Consider the following 27,951-nt stretch of genomic DNA (forward strand, 5'->3'; position numbering starts at 1 on the left):
TTCACAACACAAAACTTAACAGAAAATCTCGTGAGCTCCGTTAGCGAAAGAAAACAAAAGACCACTTCAAGGTACTGTAATGAACTCATTCTTTATTTATATTGGTGTTAAACCTACTGTATTCCAATCTCTCTATGGTTTATAAACTATTTTACTAGCCATAGATTCATCAAAATAAGCAAACAACACACGAAAAACAGAATTTGTCAAAAACAGAACAGTCTGTAGTAATCTGTAACTAACGCAAACTTCTGGAACTCCAAAAAATCAGCCAAAATAGGACGACCTAGAAAATTTGTTTATTGATCAGCAGCAATTATAATCAATATTTTATCACGTTCTGGTGATTTTTAACAATTATTTTTGTGAACAGAAAGTTTCTGGAATTTTCTGCAAGATCAAATAACTATCATCCAAGAAGATCCTATAGGTTTAACTTGGCACAAACACTAATTAAAACATAAAAACACATCTAATAAGAGGCTAGAACAAGTATTTATTCCTAAACAGAAGCAAAAAGCAAAAAACCTAAAAATAAAATTGGGTTGCCTCCCAACAAGCGCTAACGTTTAACGCCCCTAGCTAGGCATAAAAGCAAGGATAGATCTAGGTATTGCCATCTTTGGTGGGCAATCCATAAGGGGCTCTCATGATAGATTCATATGGTAATTTTATTTTCTTCCTAGGGAAGTGTTCCATGCCTTTCTTTAATGGAAATTGGAATCTAATATTCCCTTCCTTCATATCAATAATTGCACCAATCGTTCTAAGGAAAGGTCTACCAAGAATAATAGGACATGAAGGATTGCAATCTATGTCAAGAACGATAAAATCTACGGGCACATAGTTCCTATTTGAACCAATAAGAACATCATTAATTCTTCCCATAGGTTTCTTAATGGTGGAATCCGCAAGGTGCAAGTTTAAAGAGCAATCATCAAAATCACGGAAACCTAGCAAATCACACAAATTTTTTGGAATCGTGGAAACACTAGCACCCAAATCACACAAAGCATATAATTCATGATCTTTAATTTTAATTTTAATAGTAGGTTCCCACTCATCATAAAGTTTTCTAGGGATAGAGACTTCCAACTCAAGTTTTTCTTCAAAAGATTGCATCAAAGCATCAACGATATGTTTGGTAAAAGCTTTATTTTGACTATAAGCATGAGGAGAATTTAGCACAGATTGCAACAAGGAAATACAATCTATCAAAGAGCAATTATCATAATTAAATTTCTTGAAATCCAAAATAGTGGGTTTATTAATATCTAGGGTTTTGATCTCTTCAATCCCACTTTAATCAATTTTAGCATCAAGATCTAAAAACTCCGAATTTTTGGAACGCCTTCTAGGTAAAGGTGGATCATATTCAGTCCCATCATTATCAAGATTCATATTGCAAAACAAAGCTTTAATGGGGGACACATCAATAACTTTTAGATCTTCATCTTTGTTTTCATAGAAATTAGAAGCACACGGTTTTATAAAGCAATCTTTCTTAGCACGCATCCTAGCGGTTCTTTCTTTGCACTCATCAATGGAAATTCTCATGGCTTTGAGAGACTCATTGATATCATGCTTAGGTGGAATAGATCTAAGTTTCAAAGAATCAACATCAAGAGAAATTCTATCAACGTTCCTAGCCAATTCATCAACTTTAAGCAATTTTTCTTCAAGCAAGGCATTGAAATTCTTTTGCGAATTCATAAATTCCTTAACACTAGTCTCAAATTCAGAGGGCATCTTATAAAGTTTCCATAAGAATTGTTGTAGGAATTACCATAATTGTTAGAGGAATTACTAGGATAAGGCCTAGGATTAAAGTTTCCTCTATACGTGTTGTTACCAAAATTATTCCTACCAACAAAATTCACATCCATAGATTCATTATTATTCTCAATCAAAGTAGACAAAGGCATATCATTAGGATTAGAAGAAACACTTTTACTAGCAAATAATTTCATAAGTTCATCCATCTTTCCACTCAAAACATTAATTTCTTCTATCACATGCACTTTTTTATTAGTAGATCTTTCAGTGTGCCATTGAGAATAATTAACCATAATATTATCTAGGAGTTTAGTAGCTTCTCCTAAAGTGATTTCCATAAAAGTGCCTCCCGCGGCCGAATCTAAAAGGTTTCTAGAAGCAAAATTCAATCCGGCATAAAAGTTTCGTATAATCATCCACAAATTCAAACCATGCGTGGGGCAATTACGTATCATTAATTTCATCCTCTCCCAAGCTTGTGCAACATGTTCATGATCAAGTTGCTTAAAATTCATAATATCATTTCTAAGAGAGATAATCTTAGCGGGAGGAAAATATTTAGAGATAAAAGCATCTTTTCACTTTTGCCAAGAGTCAATACTATTTTTAGGCAAAGACGAAAACCAAGCTTTAGCACGATCTCTAAGCGAAAAAGGAAATAGCTTCAATTTAACAATATCATTGTCAACATATTTCTTCTTTTGCATATCACACAAATCAACGAAGCTATTTAGATGAGTAGCGGCATCTTCACTAGGAAGGCCGGCGAATTGATCTTTCATAACAAGATTCAACAAAGCAGCATTGATTTCACAAGATTCAGTATCGGTAAGAGGAGCAATCGGAGTGCTAAGGAAATCATTATTGTTGGTATTGGTAAAGTCACATAATTTGGTATTATCTTGAGCCATCGTGACAAGCAAGCAATCCAACACACGAGCAAACAAGAAGCAAGCGAAAAAAAGGCGAACGAAAAAGAGAGGGCGAATAAAACGGCAAGGGTGAAGTGGGGGATCGGAAAACGAGAGGCAAATGGCAAATAGTGTAATGCGGGAGATAAGGGTTTGTGATGGGTACTTGGTATGTTGACTTTTGCGTAGACCTCCCCGGCAACGGCGCCAGAAATGGCTCATTGTCGGGAGTCCAAATCTTGACTTGACCTTGCGTAAGCCTCCCCGGCAACGGCGCCAGAAATCCTTCTTGCTACCTCTTGAGCACTGCGTTGGTTTTCCCTTGAAGAGGAAAGGGTGATGCAGCAAAGTAGCGTAAGTATTTCCCTCAGTTTTTGAGAACCAAGGTATCAATCCAGTAGGAGGCTACACGCAAGTCCCTCGCACCTACACAAACAAATAAATCCTTGCAACCAACGCGATAAGGGGTTGTCAATCCCTACACGGTCACATACGAGAGTGAGATCTGATAGATATGATAGGATAATATTTTTGGTATTTTTATGATAAAGATGCAAAGTAAAGAAAACAAAATAAAAACGGCAAAAGAAATAGCTAAGTGTTGGAAGATTAATATGATGGAAAATAGACCCGGGGGCCATAGGTTTCACTAGTGGCTTCTCTCAAGAGCATAAGTATTTTACGGTGGGTGAACAAATTACTGTTAAGCAATTGACAGAATTGAGCATAGTTATGAGAATATCTAGGTATGATCATGTATATAGGCATCACGTCCGAGACAAGTAGACCGACTCCTGCCTACATCTACTACTATTACTCCACACATCGACCGCTATCCAGCATGCATCTAGAGTATTAAGTTCATAAGAACAGAGTAACGCTTTAAGCAAGATGACATGATGTAGAGGGATAAATTCATGCAATATGATAAAAACCCCATCTTGTTATCCTCGATGGCAACAATACAATACGTGCCTTGCTGCCCCTACTGTCACTGGGAAAGGACACCGCAAGATTGAACCCAAAGCTAAGCACTTCTCCCATTGCAAGAAAGATCAATCTAGTAGGCCAAACCAAACTGATAATTCGAAGAGACTTGCAAAGATAACCAATCATACATAAAAGAATTCAGAAGATTCAAATATTGTTCATAGATAAACTTGATCATAAACCCACAATTCATCGGTCTCAACAAACACACCGCAAAAGAAGATTACATCAAATAGATCTCCACGAGAGAGGGGGAGAACATTGTATTGAGATCCAAAAAGAGAGAAGAAGCCATCTAGCTAATAACTATGGACCCGAAGGTCTGAGGTAAACTACTCACACTTCATCGGAGAGGCTATGGTGTTGATGTAGAAGCCCTCCGTGATGGATGCCCCTTCGGCGGAGCTCCGGAACAGGCCCCAATATGGGATCTCGTGGGTATAGAAGGTTGCGACGGTGGAATTAGGTTTTGGCTCCGTATCTGATCGTTTGGGGGTACGTAGGTATATATAGGAGGAAGGAGTATGTCGGTGGAGCAACGTGGGGCCCACGAGGGTGGCGGGCGCGCCCGGGGGGGTAGGCGCGCCCCCTACCTCGTGGCTTCCTGTTTGATTTCTTGACGTAGGGTCCAAGTCCTCTGGATCATGTTCGTTCCAAAAATCACGTTCCTGAAGGTTTCATTCCGTTTGGACTCCGTTTGATATTCTTTTTCTGCGAAACTCTGAAATAGGCAAAAAAACAGCAATTCTGGGCTGGGCCTCCGGTTAATAGGTTAGTCCCAAAAATAAAAGAAAAATGAATAATAAAGCCCAATAATGTCCAAAGCAGAAGATAATATAGCATGGAGCAATAAAAAATTATAGATACGTTGGAGACGTATCAACGGCGCCAGAAAAGAGCTTGATGTCTACTATGCAACCTTCTTCTTGTAGACGTTGTTGGGCCTCCAAGTGCAGAGGTTTGTAGGACAGTAGCAAATTTCCCTCAAGTGGATGACCTAAGTTTATCAATCTGTGGGAGGTGTAGGATGAAGATGGTCTCTCTCAAACAACCCTGCAACCAAATAACAAAGAGTCTCTTGTGTCCCCAACACACCCAATACAATGGTAAATTGTATAGGTTCACTAGTTCGGCGAAGAGATGGTGATACAAGTGCAATATGGATGGTAGATATGAGTATTTTTAATCTGAAAATATAAAAAACAGCAAGGTAACTAATGATAAAAGTGAGCACAAACGGTATTGCAATGCTAGGAAACAAGGCCTAGGGTTCATACTTTCACTAGTGCAAGTTCTCTCAACAATAATAACATAATTGGATCATATAACTATCCCTCAACATGCAATAAAGAGTCACTCCAAAGTCACTAATAGCGGAGAACAAACGAAGAGATTATTGTAGGGTACGAAACCACCTCAAAGTTATCCTTTCTGATCGATCTATTCAAGAGTCCGTAGTAAAATAACACGAAGCTATTCTTTTCGTTCAATCTATCATAGAGTTCGTACCAGAATAACACCTTAAGACACAAATCAACCAAAACCCTAATGTCACCTAGATACTCCAATGTCACCTCAAGTATCCGTGGGTATGATTATACGATATGCATCACACAATCTCAGATTCATCTATTCAACCAACACAAAGTACTTCAAAGAGTGCCCCAAGGTTTCTACCGGAGAGTCAAGACAAAAACGTGTGCCAACCCCTATGCATAGGTTCATGAGCGGAACCCGCAAGTTGATCACCAAAACATACATCAAGTAGATCACGTGAATATCCCATTGTCACCACAGATAAGCACGGCAAGACATACATCAAGTGTTCTCAAATCCTTAAAGACTCAATCCGATAAGATAACTTCAAAGGGAAAACTCAATCCATTACAAGAGAGTAGAGGGGGAGAAACATCATAAGATCCAACTATAGTAGCAAAGCTCGCGATACATCAAGATCGTGCCAAATCAAGAACACGAGAGAGAGAGAGAGATCAAACACATAGCTACTGGTACATACCCTCAGCCCCGAGGATGAACTACTCCCTCCTCGTCATGGAGAGTGCCGGGATGATGAAGATGGCCACCGGTGAGGGACCCCCCTCCGGCAGGGTGCCGGAACAGGGTCCCGATTGGTTTTTGGTGGCTACAGAGGCTTGCGGCGGCGGAACTCCCAATCTATTCTGTTCCCCGATGTTTTTAGGGTATATGGACATATATAGGCGAAAGAAGTCGGTCAGGGGAGCCACGAGGGGCCCATGAGGGTGGGGGGCGCGCCCAGGGGGGTAGGGCGCGCCTCCCTGCCTCGTGGCTTCCTCGAAGCTTCCCTAACGTCTACTCCAAGTCTCCTGGATTGCTTCCGTTCCAAAAATAAATCTCCCGAAGGTTTCATTTCGTTTGGACTCCGTTTGATATTCCTTTTCTTCGAAACACTGAAATAGGCAAGAAAACAGCAATTTGGGCTGGGCCTCCGGTTAATAGGTTAGTCCCAAAAATAATATAAAAGTGTTTAGTAAAGCCCATAAACATCCAAAACAGATAATATAATAGCATGAATACTTCATAAATTATAGATACGTTGGAGACGTATCAATAACCAATAGCGGAACCTCGATGCTCATATTGGCTCCTACATATTCTACAAAGATCTTTATCGGTCAAACCGCATAACAACATACGTTGTTCCCTTTCTCATCGGTATGTTACTTGCTCGAGATTCGATCGTCGGTATCCCAATACCTAGCTCAATCTCGTTACCGGCAAGTCTCTTTACTCGTTACATAATGCATCATCCCGTAACTAACTCATTAGTCACATTGCTTGCAAGGCTTATTGTGATGTGCATTACCGAGAGGGCCCAGAGATACCTCTCCGATAATCGGAGTGACAAATCCTAGTCTCGATCTATGCCAACTCAACAAGTACCATCGGAGACACCTGTAGAGCACCTTTATAATCACCCAGTTACGTTGTGATGTTTGGTAGCACACAAAGTGTTCCTCCAGTAATCGGGAGTTGCATAATCTCATAGTCATAGGAACATGTAAAAGTCATGAAGAAAGCAATAGCAGTAAACTTATACGATCAAGTGCTAAGCTAACGGAATGGGTCAAGTCAATCACATCATTCTCCTAATGATGTGATCCCGTTAATCAAATGACAACTCATGTCTATGGCTAGGAAACTCAACCATCTGTGATCAACGAGCTAGTCAAGTAGAGGCATACTAGTGACACTATGTTTGTCTATGTATTCACACATGTATTATGTTTCCGGTTAATACAATTCTAGCATGAATAATAAACATTTATCATGATATGAGGAAATAAATAATAACTTTATTATTACCTCTAGGGCATATTTCCTTTCAGCACCCTCAAAGCCGGGAGGCGACCCAAGAGAAGCACGCGAACGGCCGTCACCGGGAGCGGGCAAATCCGCAACATCCGAAGGTACCTACTGAAACGGAAAAACCAACTCATCAAAGTAAACGTGTCGGGAAGTGATCACCCAATGTGAGATAGGATCATAGCAGTGGTAACCTTTGGTGTTGGGGGATAGCCGAGAAAGATGCAGGCCACAGACCGAGGTGCAAGCTTATGAGGAGTAGTGGAAGCGATGCTAGGGTAGCACAGGCAACCGAAGATGCGGAGCTCAGCATAGGAGGGTGGCGTGCCGAACAAAAGGTGATGAGGTGCAAAATTCCCGCGAGTGCGATAGGGACGAATGTTGATGAGTAGTGATGCGGTGGCAAGCGCGTCGGGCCAAAAACGTAGTGGCACGTTGGCGTGAAAGAGGAGGGTGCGGACGCAGTCATTAAGAGTGTGCAGCACGCGCTCAGCGCGGCCATTTTGTTGCGAAGTGTACGGGCAAGTGAGACGAAAAATCGTGCCGTGTGTGGCGAGAAGATTGCGGATCGCAAGGTTATCAAACTCCTTCCCGTTGTCTGTTTGCAACGCATGAATGGCACGTCCAAACTGCATGGAGACATAGGAGTAGAACGCGGTGAGAGTGGCAACAAAATCCGACTTTCGCCGCAACGGGAAGGTCCAGACATAGTGAAAAATCATCAAGTATGACAAGATAATAAAGATAGCCTGTGTTACTTGCAACAGGAGAGGTCCAAACATCACTATGAATTAACTCAAACGAGTATGATGCAACATGCGAGGAAGTGCTAAAAGGAAGACGAACATGTTTGCCGAGACGACAAGCATGACAAGTGTGATCGTCGATCTTATTACACGTGAATGAAAAACTCCGGAGAATATGACGAAGGGTGGCGATGTTGGGATGACCGAGACGAGCATGCCAAAGGTCCACTCCGGCGGAAAGCGCCATGGGTGCAACGACGGAGGAGGTGGATGAGTGGACCAGGTAGAGCTCGTTGGGGCTGTCACATCGGTGGAGCACCATCCGGGTACGGGCATCCTTAACAGAAAAGCCAAACATGCCAAATTCAACGGTGACAGGATTTTCACGTGTAAGAGAACGAACGGAAACAAGGTTTCTAATTATGTCAGGAGAGACAAGTACGTTAGAAAGATATAATGGCATGGAGTTAGAAGGAAAAGCAGCATGACCGACATGAGTAATAGGCATGGAAGAACCATCGCCCACGGTAATGCGAGCAGCGGTGTGAACGGGGTGAGCGGTAAGAAGGTTACCGGGGTTGGCGGCCATGTGAGCCGTGGCTCCGGTGTCCATATACCAGTCGCCACCGCCAGTGTGCTGCTGTGGCATGGGGGCATTGTGGAGGTCCGCTAGAAGCGCAGGGTCCCAAGGCGCTGGCGGGAGGGCCGGGGCCGAGGGCAGCGGCGCCGCGAACCCACCGGCCAAAGGCAGCCCATAGGCCGCAGAGGGGCCGTAGAGCGGCGCGGGCGGGTACGACTGAGGGGCCGCGTGAAGCACCTGATGAGAGGCCCGGCGGGCGCCGAAGAAGCCAGGGACAGGGGCGCGCGGTACAGGCATGGAGTACGCATGAACGACCCTCGTCCAGGGGTTCTGGCCGGCCTGCCAGGGCGCCGCCGGGAGCTGCTGCTGTGGTGGCGCGGCGCCCCGCCGTGTACAGCCAGCGGCTGCTGCTGCTGTTTGCGGCCACCACGGCCACGACGGCCACCGCGGCGCTGCTGCTGCTCGGCGGGGGGGGGGGGAGGGGGGCTGCGGCGGCTGCGGGTAGGGAAACCCGGGCGGCGGCGGCGCCTGGAAGGGGCCCGGGGCGGGCCGCGGTGGGCGGCGCACCGCCGCGGGTACCGGTGGTGAGGGCCGTGTGGGTGGCCGGGGTGCGCGACATCCGCATCCTCCTCTCCTCCAGCTTCAGGTACGTGACGATCTTGGGGAACGTCGGGTTGGTGATGAGAGGGATGTTGGAGGCGGCGTTCCTGAAGTTGTCGTTCAGGCCGGCGATGAGGGTGCTAAGAAGAAGCTCATCGGAGACCTTCTCACCGAGGTCACGGAGCTCGTCAACAAGCTTCTTGAGGCGCATGCAATAATCGTCAACAGACGAGTCGAGCTGCTGGCACCCAAAAAACTCGCCGTGGAAGAAAACCTTGCGTTGGAGCGCGTTGTCGGTGAAGAGGCCGTTGAGCTTGGTCCAAACGGCGTGAGCATCATCGTCGGCGGAGACCACCGTGTGGAAGAGGTCCTTCGAGATGGTGGTGTAGAACCAACGGATGAGAGTGGCGTCGATGGACGTCCACTCCTCATCGTCCTCCATGAAGCGGGAATCCACGGAGCCATCGATGTGATCCCGGAGGTTGTACTCACGGAACACAAGGGAGAAGTACGTCTTCCAGGCATAATAGGTGGAGGAGAGATGATCGAGAACGACGGGAACCCGAGCGAGGATGTTGAGATCGCGGATGACGACGGAGTCGGGACCGTTGAACGGGTTGGTGCGGCTGCTGCGGGTGGTGCCGGAGGAACCGGGGGAGGCCATGAGTCCGAGAGGGGACGAGGGTGCGGCGGCACGCGGGAAAGCGGCGTGGCAAAGGGGTGGCGGCGCTGTTTGGGGCGGTGCGGCGGGATGCAGGCGGAAGCGTGGGCGGCGGCGGCACATGTGGCGGCGGCGTAGGAACGCGGCGGCAGCGGCGGCGGGTGGTGGCGGCGGCGGCGATTAGATCGCGGCGGCGGCGGCAAGGGTTAGGGTTAGGATCGTAGGTATGATACCATGTTGGAAACGAAAGTTTTGGCAATGCTTCACGATGTATTGATCGGTGCATAGCGTACGTATATATGAAGTACAAAGTAGGCCACAACCTCAACTATACAATGACTAGGAGGTGGGCCGGGCTATACAATATACATGCACAAACCATATATTCAACAGTAAACAATCGATATCACCAAGTCCATGAACTATTGAACATGTGAGTGACACTTCTTTGGCGCATATTTTGATTATCGGAGTTTCACAAAATCCAATTCTACAAATCAACGAAGTAGGTAAAAAGTGTCGAAAATAGATCTACATAAAAGCTCAATTTCTGATTTTTTTGCAGGGTAATTTCTGATTTGTCTATGAATGCCCATGTTTTCTATTAATATAATCATGGAAAACTATTATTTAGGAATATATGCGCATTTCATTAACCAAACAAGTTAATATAAACTTAACACACCCACGAACTAGAAATCGTGAGAGGACACGTGTCTGGGAACATTAGCATGAAGTAGTAAGTTGGCGGAGTTAGAAGTTACTTGGCAGAGCGGCAATACGGCGGACGAGCTCGCCTGCTCCTGTTATACGGACCAATAGCACAGCGTCTGGTTGGGAGGAGCATTTATGGGGGAAGAAAATGCTGTGGCAGAGAAATAGTGCGCGTACAGAAATGGGCCCGTATGACGGGGCAATGGAGTTAGTCATTGCCGTCAAGGCCGGACCTCATAATGTTCGATTGGTATAGCCGTATAGGACGACCGCAAAAAGTGGGTCAAGCTTTTCGCCCAGGTAAGCGGTGGATCAACGTGCATGCATGCATGGCTGCTTGATTCTTTTACCTGTTCGTACTCATGATGCATTTGGCTTTACCATTTTGTTTTCTGCTTGTCAATAGGTGTTCCTCCTGAAATGGATGGACATTAAATCTGCGAACGGGCCAAAATCACTCTTTTGACTTTGATTGATGAGTTCAGCAAAATCACTCTTTTGACTTTGATTGATGAGTTCAGCATGAAATAATCCACATTTGAAAAAAATCATGATCTGACATTTTTTCTGCCATCTGCGACGGTTGGGTGGACAAGCTACCGACGGGTCAATGACGTTGCAAATAGCTACCCTGAGAGCCCATGGCAGTAGATCATATGAGACTACCGCCATGCTCTCCCGCGTTAGCTAATATCCGCATGCCCGTTGGTGATAGCTTAAGGATATCTGCAACGGCGTAGATCAAAACGAACACACCAAACGTCAATGGACACGTAAGCAGGCTTGGATACAGCAACCGACCGTTCAATCTTGTGCATCAAAGTTCGATCATATCTGAAACGGAAATTTAACTAAACAGACGAAATTGAAGTATACACCAAATTTATAATTAATATTTGGATGAAATTGACGGGAACATGGATTTTTTAACATAGCAAAAGTAAAACTATCCTAGTCTACACGAATTTGTCGGACAAGGGTGTCCATGCTCCACATCCTACTCTTTGTCGTCTGCCGTTTGGCTGTCGGAGGCCGTCACATATTGGCTATGGACTATTGTTAAGAACACATATTGTGCTTATTTGTAAGTTTGTAACTGATTCCATTGGCCTATGCATATATATGTTGCTGGTCCTATAACTTATACTTCTTGAAAAGTACGCAACCAATTAATTCATTCGGAAAAGATGGACGGCTACAAAGGAAAGCCCTTCCTCCAGGTTATAACAATGTAGAGTAACTTGAAACAGGAACCGAATTTATGAAAGGAAAAAACATGGTAGCTATCACCTGGCCAATGCAACAAAACACAAAGGTACAAACATACCGTGGATTCAGTTTATGGTTGACATCCTCTATCTCTTCAAATTTTCAAATCAGCAAAAAAAAAAAGAACAATGATCTTGGCTGATTTTGGCACTGACTTGTGTTAGCACATGTAAAAATAAGGTTGAAACATGAGTTTCATGCGTAGTAGCACATGTGTGGTTTTTTTTTTTTTTGCAGTGAGTCGAAGCAAAGTGGATAAAAAATACAGAAAAAAAGATGGGATTTACATCACAAAATATGTACTTTCAGTTATGTACGCTAAAGTAAAAACATGTTTTTTTTCCAACAGTAATCCATATCCAATATTAATTAGATGCTCTTTGTTACGGGGGAAAACAAAGAAAAGAAAATAATTGCCAAATTACCACTCGCAAGAATCGAACCCAACACCTATTTTAGTTTTTCTTTTTCTTTTTTTGAGAATCACACCTTCTAGCATTAAGGTTCGTTCAGAATCGTATGCATGTCAAAAAAAAAAAGGAATGTATGCATGTAAAAAAAAGGTTCAGAACGTATGCCATCTGATGGGCCATGAGTACAGATAGTGTGCAGACGTTGTTTTCACGGCGTGAGGGAACGGTACTGTGCCGTGGGTCCACACTAGAGTTCTTAATATGTACTCTCTCCGTTTCAAATTACTCGTCGCAGAAATGGATGTATCTAAAACTCTAGATACATCCATTTCTGCGACGAGTAATTCAGAACGGAGGGAGTATAGCGTTGCGTATAGCAGTATATGCCACGTTCAATGCTAGCCCAGTCTCCGATCCCAACGAGAACGAGCGCGCAACGATAACGTGTGCATGCGAGGACGAGCGCTCCTATGGATTTTCGTTCCCAACGGGCCCTAAGTAGTAATGTGTATTTTTTTTCTCAAATACATGTAAATTTAGATTTGGAGCCCATTCCATTTCTCTGCAGAGGCTGGCCATGTAAATAATGTTTTTATACCAGCCGACATTAAATGTCTGGCGATCCATCTAATTCAAATCCCGCACACATGAATGGCTGGTGCTTTCACGGGGAAAACTCAAATATTGCTTGGTTTGGTGCTAAACGTTGGTAACCAATATGTAGGCAAAAGAAGAAAAAAATCAACGACTTTACAGCTGCTGCTTCTATGGTTTTCTGGGTTTCACATGGTTGCTTCGGTAAGATAGAGGCCCAAAGATGGTGACAAAGTAAGTTCACGGTGCGCCACCGGTGGACGTAGAAAGAAGACATTATTGATTTCTACAAGGACTTACCTGTAATTTTTATTCTTATTCGGAAGTTCTTGTAAGGACCATTTTTATTAAATTTATGGCCTTGATTCTTTTCCTTAAAAAATAGAAAAGTGATTTTTTGACAGTAAAGAATAAATGCGAACGGTTCATGCCAACTTCCACGGGAGGAAGAGGAATTTCTTTTACGGACAAAATGAGTTGTAGATTGGTAGAAGATGGTTGCTGTATTTTTTTAGAAAAAAAAAATGAACGGAAGGAAAGAAAAAGAAGGCGGTCGCTTTGTTGGGTTGCTGGTGAAGCCCACAGTACATGTCGAGGTCCAGCCCAGCCCAGCACACAGGACGCACCAATCCAAAACCATTTCCCCTTTCGCCTGGTTCCTGCCTTCCCCACGCCGCACCGCCGCCTCCGCCGCACCGACGCCGTCCCGCTCGTTCTCCTCCGCCGGAACCCACCGACGCACGCCTCGAAGCGGAGCAAATCTCTGCCCGTCTCTCTACAGGATCTGGACTCGGCTCCTGCTACTCCTCCTCCCTCTGTCGGTAAGGAAACCCCTTAGCTTTGGTACGACCTTTTGCGGTGAAGAACCGAACCGAATCCAATCCAATCCAGGAGATCTCTTTTCTTCGAGACCGGCTGCTCTCACTTCCCATCCGTAGCGTAGGCAGGCCTGTCGTAACGAGGGGTTGTGATGTTGCATCCAACGGTGCACCCGCCCATGTATATTGCCACAGCATTTGGGAATTTAAGCATCTCTTTCAGAAGGGATTTGGGGACCAAATTGGATTAACTTTGTGCCTGTGCGCGTTTCGTTAGATTTGTATACTTAGACCCTAATACACAGGTAAACAAGCTTAGGGACCAAATTCTCAGTTTGACGATATTAGCTTAGGAATCATGGCACTTGCTCTTGCATTCTATGCCTTTAATCCGAATCCCGATCATGGGTAGGGTCTGCGGATGCTCACACGACGGGGAGGAAGGAGACAAATATTTCATACTCCCTCCGTTCACTTTTATAAGTCTTTTCAGACAACTGAAATTGAGTTGTTTTGCACACTGTCTGAAATGTCTACAACACCTTATAAAAGTGAACAGAGGGAGTATATAATTTCTGGTTATATGATCCATGTAGCACTGCATCGCACGGAAGGGAGTAAATTAAATGACTCCATCACTTGCAATTGCATATAGGGTTTCAAATTTTCATAGCATCAAACCGCAAGAGGGACTGTTCAACAGTTAGCCAACTTGGATTATAAATTTGCGAGCTCCCAAAAATGTAATCATGTTCTCTGCGAACGACTGAACTAGCAATCGTGGAAGAACAAATTTTCTAACTTAGAATTTTCTTTCAGTATTTCACTCTGTCAGAATGCCAATTATCAGCGCTATGGTAAATTGCATCGTGCATTGTTCCAAATATCGGCCAGTTAATCGGCATCTCGGTCAGTTAATCACTACTCGGTAGGTCACCTAGTAGCTGATTAACTGATTTATCGGTCGGATAACTGATTTATTGGCCGATTAACTGCACAATTCGCCTATTTATCCCTACTCAGCACCCGACTGGTATGTTACCAGTTATCGATATCCTGAACATTGGCATCATGTGTCGTTCACACACTTCAGTGCAGTGGTCTATATAGGTTTTCCTTTTCAACTTGTGCTCTATCTCCGTATGTAGTGTATGGAAAAACATGAAGAAATTAAGCTGAGGTCTCGAGTGCTGCATTTCGTCTTAAAAAGTTCACCCAACAAACTCACACATGGCCCAAGTGAAGCTTTGAAACAGCATGTTCTTATTTATATTTCCCTCTTGACTCATTGGATCCTTGTTGCTGACAAGTTCCAACACTATTTTTCACTATGAAGTTGCTAACAAGTAGACAGATCTTGTGAGGTAGGTGACTGTTCAGATTCGATATTGCTGTGCTTGTTAGAGTGCCCTGACTGCACAGAAGAAAGCTGTCTCAGGAGTTCCTGTTTTGATGTACAAATAATATGTTTTTAGCTGGAGAGGCTACTCATCAGTAACACCTATTTTCTTTCGAGAAATCAGCAACCTCTATTTCTTTAGGGTAATACGGAAGTAACATTTGAGTTGCTGCAGAATTACAAGTGTTAAATTGTGTAACCGCTAGAGGGGAGCCAGGTTGAAGAAGGAAATTGAAGCCATGTGCTCACTCTATAATATTTGTACTGTCTTAACTGCCTCCTGATGCCTGCGAGATTCGCACTTGTACATAGCCTTTGCATTTTGAATTGATATCAACATGTCCCAAGTTGCCATAACATTTCCATCTCCGTGTCCTGTATGCAGCAGGGCCGAGTTGCCGGAGCAGATGGTGGGATTTGGTAGCCTCGCGCCCAAGACCAAGAACCTGGTGGTGGGCGGCGGGCTGACAGGGTTCGTCTTTGGGGTGTACTACTACACCATGAGAGCGGTTGGCAGCACTGATGAGCTGCAGGTCGCCATCGACAAGTTTGAAGACCTGAAGAAGGACGCCGCGGCCACCCCCACCGCAAACCCCTCCACCCCAGGCTCATCGTAGGAAAAAACATGCTCTTAAACTTTTGTTTACCTGTACCGAGCTTCTAAACTAGTTACCTCACAATTTGTATGATGATAATGGGTCATGTTAGATAGAGCTTTTTATGGCATGGGCGAAGTCCAGAATTAGTAATGCTTTTGTGTTGGTTATGGTGGCTGCGGTTCCTGGAAGTTTGATATACTACTACTGGAGCAGAATTTTTGGAGGCACGTTATTGCAGTTTGTTGCTATTACATTCATTTCGTTCTTGATCTCCAAGAACCTTATAGGACCCCCCTGATCAACCTTCCTAAATTGTTCCACCTTCATGAAACAAAGCTCTCCAACATGGAAAAACTCGTAATGGACTGACCAGAGGATTCACGCCAAAGCTTCGTCCAGAAGATCTTCAAGAAACCTCCTCCAATCTTCAAAGGTTTGGCATGCAGCTCATCCTGGTAATGAAGCAAGGAATTGAGGCCAGTCCTGGGAAGATCCATACCATACTTGCATTGAGCGGCCATGCTAGGTAAAAGCTGTAAATCGCCTCACGAGAAAGGATGACCGCCTTGTCAGGTTCAGGCAATCTCTAAACCCTGATCGCTGCAGCACACACTAATTTGAACAGAAATGGGTGGATTTCAGAGGAGCTTTAGCTAGCTAGGGTTTGACCACTGGTAGCGCATATATGGCCAGCCGCAACACGGCCACGAGGGTTTATCCTGATTACAAATGTAGGCTCCTATTAATTCCTCTACTGTATTCCATCGCAGTCGTTCTTGGCACCTACAGTATTACTTCCTCGAGTGAAATTCCGCATCAATTATTCCATGTCACAAAATTAATAATATGAATAATTACAGATTGAGTTATAATAACCATGTTGAATATAAGTTAAAAGCCACATAAATTACCAACGTCTCCCACCTGGCTGAAACATGGTAATCAATATATGAAGTTCAATGTGTAAACATGTTCTAAAAGAATTCCTAACTCTAGTTAGTGGACATGCACCATATTAGTATTATATAAATAAATCAATTTTACGAACCTAGTCTTGCCCGTTCATGACCTAGCGAAAAGGCATCTCTTGCCCTTGGCGATCTGGAGGCGACAGCCTCGCCGCCGCCGCCGCCGGACGCCGCGCCGGCCGTGTGTGGCCTCTCCTCCGCGTCTACGCTAGCGCTGGACGTCGGAACTGCTGCGGCCGCGTCCGCCGATCGATTGCTCGACCCCATGGGGCCCTGCGATCCTGCCCTTTCGCTAGGGTCTCTTGCCCTTGGCGATCTGGAGGCGACAGCCTCGCCGCCGCCACCGCTGGACGCCGTGCCGGCCGTGTGTGGCCTCTCCTCCGCGTCTACGCTAGCGCTGGACGTTGGAACTGCTGCGGCCGCGTCCGCCGATCGATTGCTCGACCCCATGGGGCCCTGCGATCCTGCCGTGTCTGAATTGGATTCTACATGCCCTAACCCCTGGCGCAAGGGTACGAACAAGTCTGCCTACAAAAACCCATCTAGGTTTCCGCAGGGACGGCCCAAGAAGCCGAGCAAGCCGCCGGATCGTAACACGTACAAACCATCGCCGCTGCTGGTCGTCGGCATGTCGTCGACCGTGCAAGATGTGGGCAAGGAGCCGCTGGTGGCCGAGGTAACCCCGGAGGTTGGTGGGGGCGCACAAAGGGCTCCCTCCGTGGACGCTGCTCGCCCGAAGCCTCCCAACGGGGCTCCTGTGGCTGCTGGGCGAATCAACCCGCGAGTGCAAACGTTGACAATCTGGGACCAGAGGAAGACAAATATGCTACCAGCTATGTGTATTCTTCCTCATGTGGTTAGAATGGCGGATGCTGAGCTCTCTGATGATACATCCACACTGGGCAAGCGTGCTGCTGCCGGTGATCAAGTCACTGGTACACCAAAAAAGCGCAAGACATTGGGGTCTCTGGACGGGCAGCAAGCCCAGCTTGGCGGCGAGATGGCAGACCAGGACATGAAGGAAGGATCAAACACTATGGAGGCAGTCGGCCCAGGGCCCGCCGACGAACTGACGGGGCCTGCGGAGCCCCGTCAGGAGCAATGAATATCCTAAGTTGGAACTGCCGAGGGAAGAGAACCCTCGGACAGTTCATGATCTTGTGAGCCTTGTTCAGACTCACTCCCCTAGCATTGTTTTTCTTTGTGAGACTAGACAGTCTAAGAATAAAATGAGCAGGCTTCGAGCCCGCTTAGGTTTGAGAGGTTTTGATGGTCTTGATAGTGTTGGTCTTAGTGGAGGTCTTGCTTTGTACTGGCATGAGTCGTTGAGTGTGGATGTTAAAACAATAAATGAATGTTAAAACAATAAATGATAGATATATCGATGCGTATGTCACAAGTTTAGCGGGTGAGCCGCCCTGGAGGCTCACTTGCGTCTACGGCGAGCCACGCACGGAGGACCGTCATCGCATGTGGTCTATCCTCCGTGATCTGCACCGACAAGTCACCATGCCGTGGGCTGTGATTGGCGACTTTAATGAAGCCATGTGGGGTTTTGAGCACTTTTCTGCAACGCGACGCTCAGCAAGCCAGATGATTGACTTTCGAGATGTGCTTGAAGTGTGTGGATTGGGTGATCTTGGTTTTGCAGGGCTGCCCTACACATATGATAATAAACGTGCTGGACGTGCAAACGTCAAGGTCCGCCTTGACCGGGCGGTTGCAAACAACGCATGGCGGGATTTGTTTGAATATGCTAAGGTGGACCATCTGGTGGCACCTAGTTCGGATCATCTTCCCATCCTGCTCCGGTGCTCGCGAGAGGAACCAATGCAAGCTTCTGGCAAGAGGTTCCGGCAATATGAAGTCATGTGGGAAAGAGAGCCATCGCTCCCGGAGGTAATTATGAAAACTTGGACATATCTGGTTTCTATGCTTAATCTTGGTGATATTTCCTCTGGCTTGGGTAATTTGATGAAGAAGCTGCAGGACTGGAGCCAGAGAAAATTCGGTAATGTCATTAAGGAGATTAACAAGTCTCGATCACGGCTCGAGGAGCTTTTGTCCATGAATGCAGATAGGAAGGAAATACGGGAGGCGACAGATAGCCTGAACGAGCTCTTGTACCGCGAAGAGATGATGTGGATGCAACGATCACGGGTGGCGTGGTTGAAGGAAGGGGACCGTAATACCCAATTCTTCCACAGGAAGGCCAAATGGTGGGCTAGAAAGAACCGCATCAAGAAGCTACTTGATGCTACAGGAACTGCCCATAGTGATCATGTAACTATGGCGGTGATGGTCTCAGATTATTTCTCTGCGTTGTTTTCTACGGACGAGACCATTTGTCCGGACCCGGTTATTGATTTAATCAACACTCGTGTTACTGACCGCATGAATGTTGGGATATGCGCAGATTTTTCCGACAAGGAGATTGCTGATGCCTTGTTCCAGATTGGCCCCTTGAAGGCCCCGAGACCGGATGGATTTCCCGCTCGATTCTTTCAAATGAACTGGGAGGTGATGAGGGAGCAAGTCATTGCTGGCGTGAAGGAGTTCTTTCGAACGGGCATTATGCCGGAAGGGGTGAATGACACGGCCATAGTACTCATTCCCAAGGTGGACAGCCCGGAGAGATTGTCTGAGTTCAGGCCCATCAACTTGTGCAATGTCATCTACAAGGTGGTGGACAAATGTCTGGTAAATCGCCTCCGCCCTATTCTTGACGAGATTATTTCGCCGGAGCAGAGTGCCTTTGTACCTGGACGCCTCATAACAGACAACACTTTAATTGCTTTTGAATGCTTTCACTACATACAGCAAGAGAAGGACCCTGAAAAAAGTTTTTGCGCATATAAACTGGATTTGTCTAAAGCATATGACAAGGTGGACTGGATCTTCTTGGAGCAAATGATGCAAAAGATGGGTTTCGCTCACCGGTGGGTGAACTGGATTATGTCATGCGTCACCTCGGTGAGATACTGTAACACCCCGTATGTAACTTGCCATATTTGTAACTCCGACTCTTGCCTTTTCCGGCTATGTGTTATGATTTTCCCTCCGTTGTCGGGTTTTGTCTTTCGTTTTGTATTTTGTCATGTCATGCTTTTTCATATCATGTGCATTGCATTCGCATACGTGTTCGTCTCATGCATCCGAGCATTTTTCCCGTTGTCCGTTTTGCAATCCGGCGCTCCTATCTCCTCCGGTGCACCCTCTTGTTTTCTTTCATGTGCGTGTGTCAAACTTTCTCGGAATGGACCGAGGCTTGTCAAGTGGCCTTAATATACCACCCGGAGACTACCGGTCAAGTTTCGTTCCATTCGGAGGTCGTTTGGTACTCCAACGGTTAACCGGGCATCCGCAAAGTCCATTTGAGTATCCAGCAAAACCCCCTCAAAAACCAGCCCAAAACCCACCAAACTCTCTTCCATGCTCTAGGTCGTTCGATCACGATCGTGTGGGCGAAAACCGCACCTCATTTGGAGCCTCCTAGCTCCCTCTACCTATTTATATGTGGGCATCCCGAAATACATTTGCAGACGAAACCCTAACCCTCTCCCTCCGCGCCGCGCCGGACGCGTCCGCTCCGGCCGGACAACGTCCGCCGCGCCGCCCGGCCAACCAGACCGCGACACGTGTCGCCGCCGCCCTCTCCACCGCTCCGGCCCGCGAAGCCCGCCGCGGGCTCGCCGGCCCGTTTGCCGCCGCCTCCGCGCCCAGCGCGCCGCCCGCCCGTGCCACCGCCGGCCGGCCCCGCCGCCGCCGCCATCGCCGCCGGCCGGCCCCGCCATCTCCGCCGCCGCCCGACGCGCCTCCCGAGGCCACCGCCGGCGCTCCTCCTCCGGCCACCCGCGGCCCCGCCGCCCGTGCCCGCCGGCGGCCGCGCCTCCCCTCCTCCGGCCGCCTCCCCGTCGCTCCTCTTCCTCCCGACCGGCGACGAGCGCGAGCTCGAGCTCTCCTCCAGATCCAATCGTGAGCCCGTTGACTTTCCTCGCCCCCATTTTTCTCCAAGTCTTAATTTATCTCAGCATCTTGCTCTGTTCCCGATGCAATAACTCCTTGCATGTAGCTCCGATTCGCGTGTGTAATATGTCAAATTGTTCGTCTCGCGATGCTCTTCATTTTTTTTCAATTGCACCATGTTCATTAGAGGTCATCTTGATGCCAAAATCTTCGTTAGAAGAGGGCTAGTTGCTGTTATTCTCTGGTTCTTGACAGAACTTAGAGATTTGTCATTTTTGTATCATTTAATCTGTGCATCTTTTGAGCATGATCTCTATATGTGTTTTGAAGTACGCCATGCCATCTTTCCAGTGGTGTAGTCCATGTATTTTTGTGATCTCTGTGGTGACTAGCACAAGCATGCAAAGTAGGCCCCGTAATAATTCTGATTTCAGGGACTGATTTCTCTAAGTCCTTGTCTGCTGTAATTTTGTTTCCATGTAAACTTGATGTTACAGAGAGATCCATGCATATTTTGGAGATCTTCAGTAAGGATGTTTTGTAGCTATAGTTGTAATTGATCCATTCCTGCAATTGTTTGGAATTATGGAGTGCCATAGCATGACTCAATCTTGCTCTACTTTTGCTATAAAATATTTCTGGCAGATTCTTAACATGATATTCATTTTTGCCAAGCTTATTGTAGTTGATCCATACATGCTATGCAATTGTTCTTGCCATGGTTAGCTTCATAAACATGCCATCTTGCTGTAGGTATGCTTGGTTTGTCATGCATTGCTCTGTAGTGAGTGCATCAAGCTCACAAAGAGGTCTACATATTATTATTTCTGCCATGCTCTGTTTTCTGCCAAGTCTGAAACCTGATAACGAAACTTGCTATGTTTACATGCTTGCCATCATATCTTATGGTCCTTTTTGGCTTATGGTCAGTAAGGGACTTTTGTCATGTGCATTTAGTAGAATACTGCCATGCCTTGTTTTGCTATGTTAAATTCCTGTAGCATGTTGATTTCGTGCTCTGAACATTGCTACCTGATGCTGTTTACTGCCATGTCCAGTTTTTCACTGTCTGTGAACCTGTAATCTTTTGCACTTTTGCCATGCTTGTTTGAGCTTGATATATTGTGAACTAGCCGTAGCTCAGTGTTCACCTTTTGTCAAGCATCTCCTGTAGATTACTGCCATGTGCTTTGTTTCTATGTTGGGGTGCTGTAGCATTGTTACTTGTTGCATTTTAAGTGCTATCTTGCTATTTATTGCAGATTCGTGTCATTCTTGTTTTGCTTGCCATTTGCAAACCGTGCATCCGATTCCGGTGATCTTTATATCGATTTCGACCGAAATCATCTCATCTTTCCAGTGGCATGCTTGGTTTGCCAAGTTACTGCCATGTTCATCATTTTCCGTCCGGAGCACGCATATGCATCGCATATCATATCTTGCATATCATACATGTTTTGCATCATGTTGCTTGCGCATTTCTCGTTGTTGATTGTGGTTCCGTTTGTTTGTGTTCTTGTCTTGGGTAGAGCCGGGAGACGAGTTCGTGAACGAGGAACCTGTCGAGTACGCTTACGAGGATCAAGCTTTCGACAACTCTGAGAACCTTGCAGGCAAGATGACCACCCCTCGAAATCACTTCTATCTTTGCTTTGCTAGTTGTTCGCTCTATTGCCATGCTCCGCTACCTATCACTTGCTATATCATGTCTCCCATTTTTCGCCATGTCAGCCTCTAACCACCCCTTCCTAGCAAACCGTTGTTTGGCTAAGTTACCGCTTTTGCTCAACCCCTCTTATAGCGTTGCTAGTTGCAGGTGAAGTTGAAGTTTGTTCCATGTCGGAACATGGATATGTTGGGATATCACAATATCTCTTATTTAATTAATGCATCTATATATATTTGGTAAAGGGTGGAAGGCTCGGCCTTATGCCTGGTGTTTTGTTCCACTCTTGCCGCCCTAGTTACTGTTATATCGGGATTATGTTCCTTGAGTTTGCGTTCCTTACACGGTCGGGTGATTTATGGGACCCCCTTGACAGTTCGCCTTGAATAAAACTCCTCCAGCAAGGCCCAACTTTGGTTTTACCATTTGCTACCTAAACCTTTTTCCCCCGGGTTTTCGCGAGCCCGAGGGTCATCTTATTTTAACCCCCCCGGGCCAGTGCTCCTTCGAGTGTTGGTCCGAACTGAGCAGACTGCGGGGCCCCCTCCTGGAAACTCGAGGTCTGGTTTTACTCGTAGGATGTCTCATTCGGTGTGCCCTGAGAACGAGATATGTGCAGCTCCTATCGGGATTTGTCGGCACATTCGGGTGGCTTTGCTGGTCTTGTTTTACCATTGTCGAGATGTCTTGTAAACTGGGATTCCGAGACTGATCGGGTCTTTCCGGGAGAAGGTTTATCCTTCGTTGACCGTGAGAGCTTATGATGGGCTAAGTTGGGACACCCCTGCAGGGTATTATCTTTCGAAAGCCGTGCCCGCGGTGATGAGGCAGATGGGAATTTGTTAATGTCCGGTTGTAGATAACTTATCACTTGACCCATTTAAAACACATCAACTGCGTGTGTAGCCGTGATGGTCTCTTCTCGGCGGAGTCCGGGAAGTAACACGGTCTGAGTTATGTATGACGTAAGTAGGTGTTCAGGACCTCTTCTTGGTCATTGCTTGATGACGTCCGTTCCGTTGCTTCTCTTCTCGCTCTCATTTGCGCAAGTTAGCCACCATATATGCTTTTGCCGCTGCAGCTCCACCTTTTTGCGCCATCCTGTCCTATAAGCTTAAATAGTCTTGATCTCGCGGGTGTGAGATTGCTGAGTCCCCGTGACTCACAGATTCTACCAAAACAGTTGCAGGTGCCGACGATGCCAGTGCAGATGATGGGGTCGATCTCAAGTGGGAGTTCGACGAGGAACGTGGTCGTTACTATGTGTCTTTTCCTGATGATCAGTAGTGGAGCCCAGTTGGGACGATCGGGGATCTAGCATTTGGGGTTGTCTTATTTTCATCTGGATTTTGACCGTAGTCGGTCTATATGCTTGTATTTTGGATGATGTATGAATAATATTTATGTATTGTGTGAAGTGGCGATTGTAAGCCAACTCTTTATCCCATTCTTGTTCATTACATGGGATTGTGTGAAGATGACCCTTCTTGCGACAAAACCACTATGCGGTTATGCCTCTAAGTCGTGCCTCGACACGTGGGAGATATAGCCGCATCGTGGGCGTTACAAGTTGGTAATCAGAGCCATCCCCGACTTAGGAGCCCCCTGCTTGATCGAATCGCTGGCGTTGTTGAGTATAGAACAAAAATGTTTTGAGTCTTAGGATTATATATATCGGAGAGTAGGATTCTTTTTACTCCTCAGTCCCTTCGTCGCTCTGGTGAGGTCTCCTAACGTAGAAGTTTTGACTACTCTCTCCTCAAATTTCACTAAATTTTTTTTTAGGATCACGCGGGTATCTTGGAATCGTTCCGATGGTTTTGTGACGAGAACATTGTTCTTGGTGCCTCCTGACATTTAGGGGTTGTGGCAGTGTCCCGGGGAGTTGAGCTCCGAGGTGTTGTCGTCACAATTTTATCGTTGCAGTTCTGGAATACCTGAGTTTCGCCGACATCGAAATCTCTTTTATGCAGTTGTTGGTGAGATCACCTCGACGCCACCCAGTACTGGGGCGGGAGTTCGGGAGTATTGCCATAACTTGTATAACGGATGTTTTTCGAAGGTTGAGGTAAACGATTTCCGAAGGTTTCTTGGTTATGTGTTGACAGATGGATACAGCTGGATCTAGGGATTGTTAGTTTGGGTGATATATTTTGTGTCCCCTGTATCCCTTACACCAGATTGCATAACCAGAAAGTTTCGGGAGTTTATAAGTGGGAATTCAAGTAGCCTTAGGATATCTTTCCGACAGACGCATGATATGAGATTGGGGTTCGACGTCTAGTGGTCCGCCTTTCCACGGTTGATTTTACAGTGGTCTCGTTGTGTCTTAAAGAGTCCATGGCTATGCCGACTCGGGGACGCTTCGTATGTCATGTGCACAGCCTTGTACATGATGGTGCTGTACGATTGAGCCCGTGTGGGCCCCACCACGAAAACTTCGGACGAAATATCTATCATATGTTTGTTCCGGCTTATTCTGCAAGCCAATACTTTGTTTTATTTTGTATTGTGGTATTCGAGTTAATTCGAATTCTTTGTTCATTCCATATCTTTTTCAAGTGGCTTCTCAACTTACGGAAGTGTGATGATTTACTACGGAATTCATTCGTTCATCTTCGTTCGAATGTTTATTGTGAAGACTATATGTTGCAATTTCTATCCGTTGATTCTACTTATCTATTTGTCTATCAAGATGCTAACGGATGTCACCCTTTTCAGGATGGCTCCGCCAACGCGTCAGTATCCGGATCGCAATGAAGGGAGTCAAGCGAACCCTCCGCCACCACCTCCGCCTCCGGAGGCATGGCAAGCAATCATGGCAGCCACCAACGCCAATGCTCAGATGATTCTGCAACTCTTGCAGGAACGTACTCAAGGGCAAGGCAATCAAGGCAATCAAGGTCAAGGCAACAATCAGTTTCACTTTGCCACTCTCAACCAGTTTCTTGCAAATCAGCCCAAGTCTTTCAGCTACTGTGCCGAGGCCACGGATGCCGATGATTGGCTCGTGGACATCAACAAGCATTTTGAATGTAGCAATGTCAGGCCTGAGGACTATGTCAAGTTCGCTTCTTTCCAGCTCAAGGACCAAGCTGCTGATTGGTTTCAGCAATACAAAGATTCCAGAGGAGGTCGTGTGATTACTTGGACTGACTTCTGTCGGGACTTCAAAGCGCACCACATTCCACAAAGTGTTGTTGAGAGCAAGCGTGAGGAGTTCCGCAATCTCAAGCAAGGCAACATGTCTGTGTATCAATACAACATTCAGTTTCAGAAACTTGCTCGCTTCGCTAAACAAGACGTTCCTGATGAGAAGAGCATGATCTATCACTTCAGAGGTGGCCTTAAAGAGGATCTGCAGTTAGCTCTCGTTCTTGTTGAGCCTACTCAGTTTGATCAATTCTACAATATGGCACTGAAGCAAGAGGCTGCTCAGCTCAAGTGTGAGGCTTCTAAGAAGAGAGTCAGAGACGCAGTTCAGTCTTCTTCTTCCTCACTTGTGACAGCTAAGCAACAGAAGTTCTGGTTGCCTCCTCCTCCTCCGTTTCGTCAGCCTTATCAGCAGAAGAACAAAGGTGGCCATGGTTCTTCCAACTCTTCCAACTCTGGCTATCAGAACAAGTCTCAGAATCAAGCTCCAAAGTCCAATGCTCCTTATCACCGTCCACTCTCAGAGGTGACTTGCAACAAATGTCAGCAGAAAGGACACTATGCTAACAAGTGCTTCAACCAGAGGCGTCTTCCTCCTCCTCCTCCTGTCAGATCTTCCAGCAATGCAGTGGTCAAGCATAATCCAAAGTCTGCAAAGGTGAACATGATGAATGCAGCTCAAGCGGAGGAATCTACTGATGTGATAATGGGTAATCTCTCAGTTAATGATATTCCTGCAAAAGTTCTTTTTGATACTGGTGCATCGCATTCTTTCTTGTCATACCCATTTGCATCAAAGCACAATGTTGACACAGAGATTTTATCCAAAGTTATGCAAGTTGTTTCTCCGGGTAAGCTTTTGTCTTCTAGTTTGGTTGCTCCCGATGTTTCCATCAAGATGGGCGACTATAAATTCCAGTCTTCTCCAATTGTTCTTGGTGACTCGGATATTGATCTAATTCTTGGGATGGACTGGCTTTCTAAGCACAAGGCTCAACTTGATTGTGCTGCCAGGGAAATTCAATTGACACACTCTTCTGAGGATGTGATTATTTTTGCCGCTCGCGATGAAACCATTCGGTTTTTCTCTCTCAATGAGAAGGGCGAATTGAATGCCATCTCTCAAATTCCAGTCGTTTGCGAGTATCAAGATGTCTTTCCAGAAGAGCTTCCGGGTATGCCTCCTCACCGGCCAGTTGAGTTCGTTATCGAACTAGAGCCTGGTACAGAACCCGTTTGCAAGCGTCCATACAAGCTTGGACCTAACGAGCTGAAGGAATTGAAGAAGCAGCTCGATGAACAAGAACGTCTGGGTTTGATCAGACCGAGTTCTTCTCCATGGGGTTGTGGTGTTCTTTTTGTCAAGAAGAAGGATGGCACGGACCGACTTTGTGTCGACTACTGTCCATTGAACAAGAAGACAATCAAGAACAAGTATCCACTTCCCAACATCAATGAACTTTTTGAGCAACTCAAAGGGGCTAAAGTATTCTCGAAGCTTGACCTTCGTATGGGTTATCATCAGATTCGCATTCGTGAAGAAGATATTCCCAAGACAGCATTCAGAACAAGCTTTGGTTCTTATGAATATACCGTCGTGTCTTTCGGTCTTGTCAATGCTCCTCCAGTGTTCTCTCGGATGATGAATTTCATCTTCAACCCCTATACCAATGAATTCGTTCTGGTGTATCTCAATGATATCTTGGTCTTCTCCAAGAATAAGCAGGATCATGCCAAACATTTGCGATTGGTGCTCGACAAGCTCAGAGAGTATCAATTCTATGCGAAGTTCTCCAAATGTGAGTTTTGGCTCGATGAAGTTCTTTTTCTTGGTCACATCATCTCTGCCAAGGGCATCGCTGTTAACCCCGAGAAGGTGTCCGCAGTTCTGGATTGGGAACCTCCTCAAAATGTCAAGCATCTTCGAAGTTTTCTGGGTCTTGCAAGCTATTGCCGAAGATTCGTTGAGAATTTCTCCAAGATTGCAAAGCCTCTTTCCAACCTCCTTCAGAAGCATGTGAAATATGTCTGGTCTCCTGAGTGTGACGTTGCTTTCAACACTCTCAAAGAGAAACTAGTCACAGCTCCTGTCTTGACTCCTCCTGATGAATCCAAGCCATATGAAGTTTTCTGTGATGCTTCTCTCCAAGGTCTCGGTGCTGTGTTAATGCAAGAGAAAAAAGTTGTGGCCTATACCTCTCGGCAGTTGAAGCCCAACGAGAAGAACTACCCCACTCACGATCTTGAGTTGGCGGCAGTTGTCCATGCATTGATTACGTGGAGACATCTCTTGTTGGGAAGACAAGTGGACATTTTCACTGATCACAAGAGTCTCAAGTATATCTTCACTCAGCCCAACCTCAACCTTAGGCAGACTCGATGGGTCGAAATGATTCAAGAGTACAATCCGAGTATTGAATATACTCCAGGCAAAGCAAATGTCATTGCAGATGCTTTAAGTAGGAAAGCTTATTGCAACAGCTTAATTCTCAAGCCTTTCCAACCGGATCTTTGTGAAGCCTTCCGCAAGCTGAATCTCCAAGTTGTTCCTCAAGGTGTTCTTGCCAACCTCATAGTATCTCCTACTTTGGAAGATCAAATTCGTGAGGCACAACTCCTTGATGCCATGGTGAAGAAGGTGAAACGTGGTATCGACAAGGGTCTTTCCAAATACAAGTGCTATCGCATTGATGACAGAGACACTTTATTCTTCGAGGACCGGGATTGTGGTTCCTAAAGGTGGTCTAAGGAAAGTCATAATGAACGAAGCGCACAATTCTGTC

The 27,951-nt window shown here is 45.9% G+C and overlaps 1 protein-coding gene across 2 annotated transcripts; it reads left to right on the plus strand.

The window, feature by feature from the left end:
• Positions 1–13,172: 13,172 nt before the first annotated feature.
• Positions 13,173–15,582, plus strand: LOC109762053 (uncharacterized). 2 transcript variants are annotated; one of them, XM_020320865.3, is made up of 2 exons: positions 13,173–13,420; positions 15,202–15,582. In XM_020320865.3, the coding sequence occupies exons 1-2, from the start codon at positions 13,188–13,190 to the stop codon at positions 15,431–15,433; spliced, it is 465 nt and encodes a 154-aa protein (XP_020176454.2). In that variant the 5' UTR covers positions 13,173–13,187; the 3' UTR covers positions 15,434–15,582. The 2 variants fall into 2 exon arrangements, with proteins under 2 accessions (XP_020176454.2, XP_020176455.2); XM_020320866.3 differs by having other exon boundaries at positions 15,205–15,582.
• The last annotated feature ends 12,369 nt before the right edge of the window (positions 15,583–27,951 follow it).

The sequence above is a fragment of the Aegilops tauschii genome, chromosome 7 (genome assembly GCF_002575655.3).
Source record: "Aegilops tauschii subsp. strangulata cultivar AL8/78 chromosome 7, Aet v6.0, whole genome shotgun sequence".
Lineage (NCBI taxonomy): Eukaryota > Viridiplantae > Streptophyta > Magnoliopsida > Poales > Poaceae > Aegilops > Aegilops tauschii.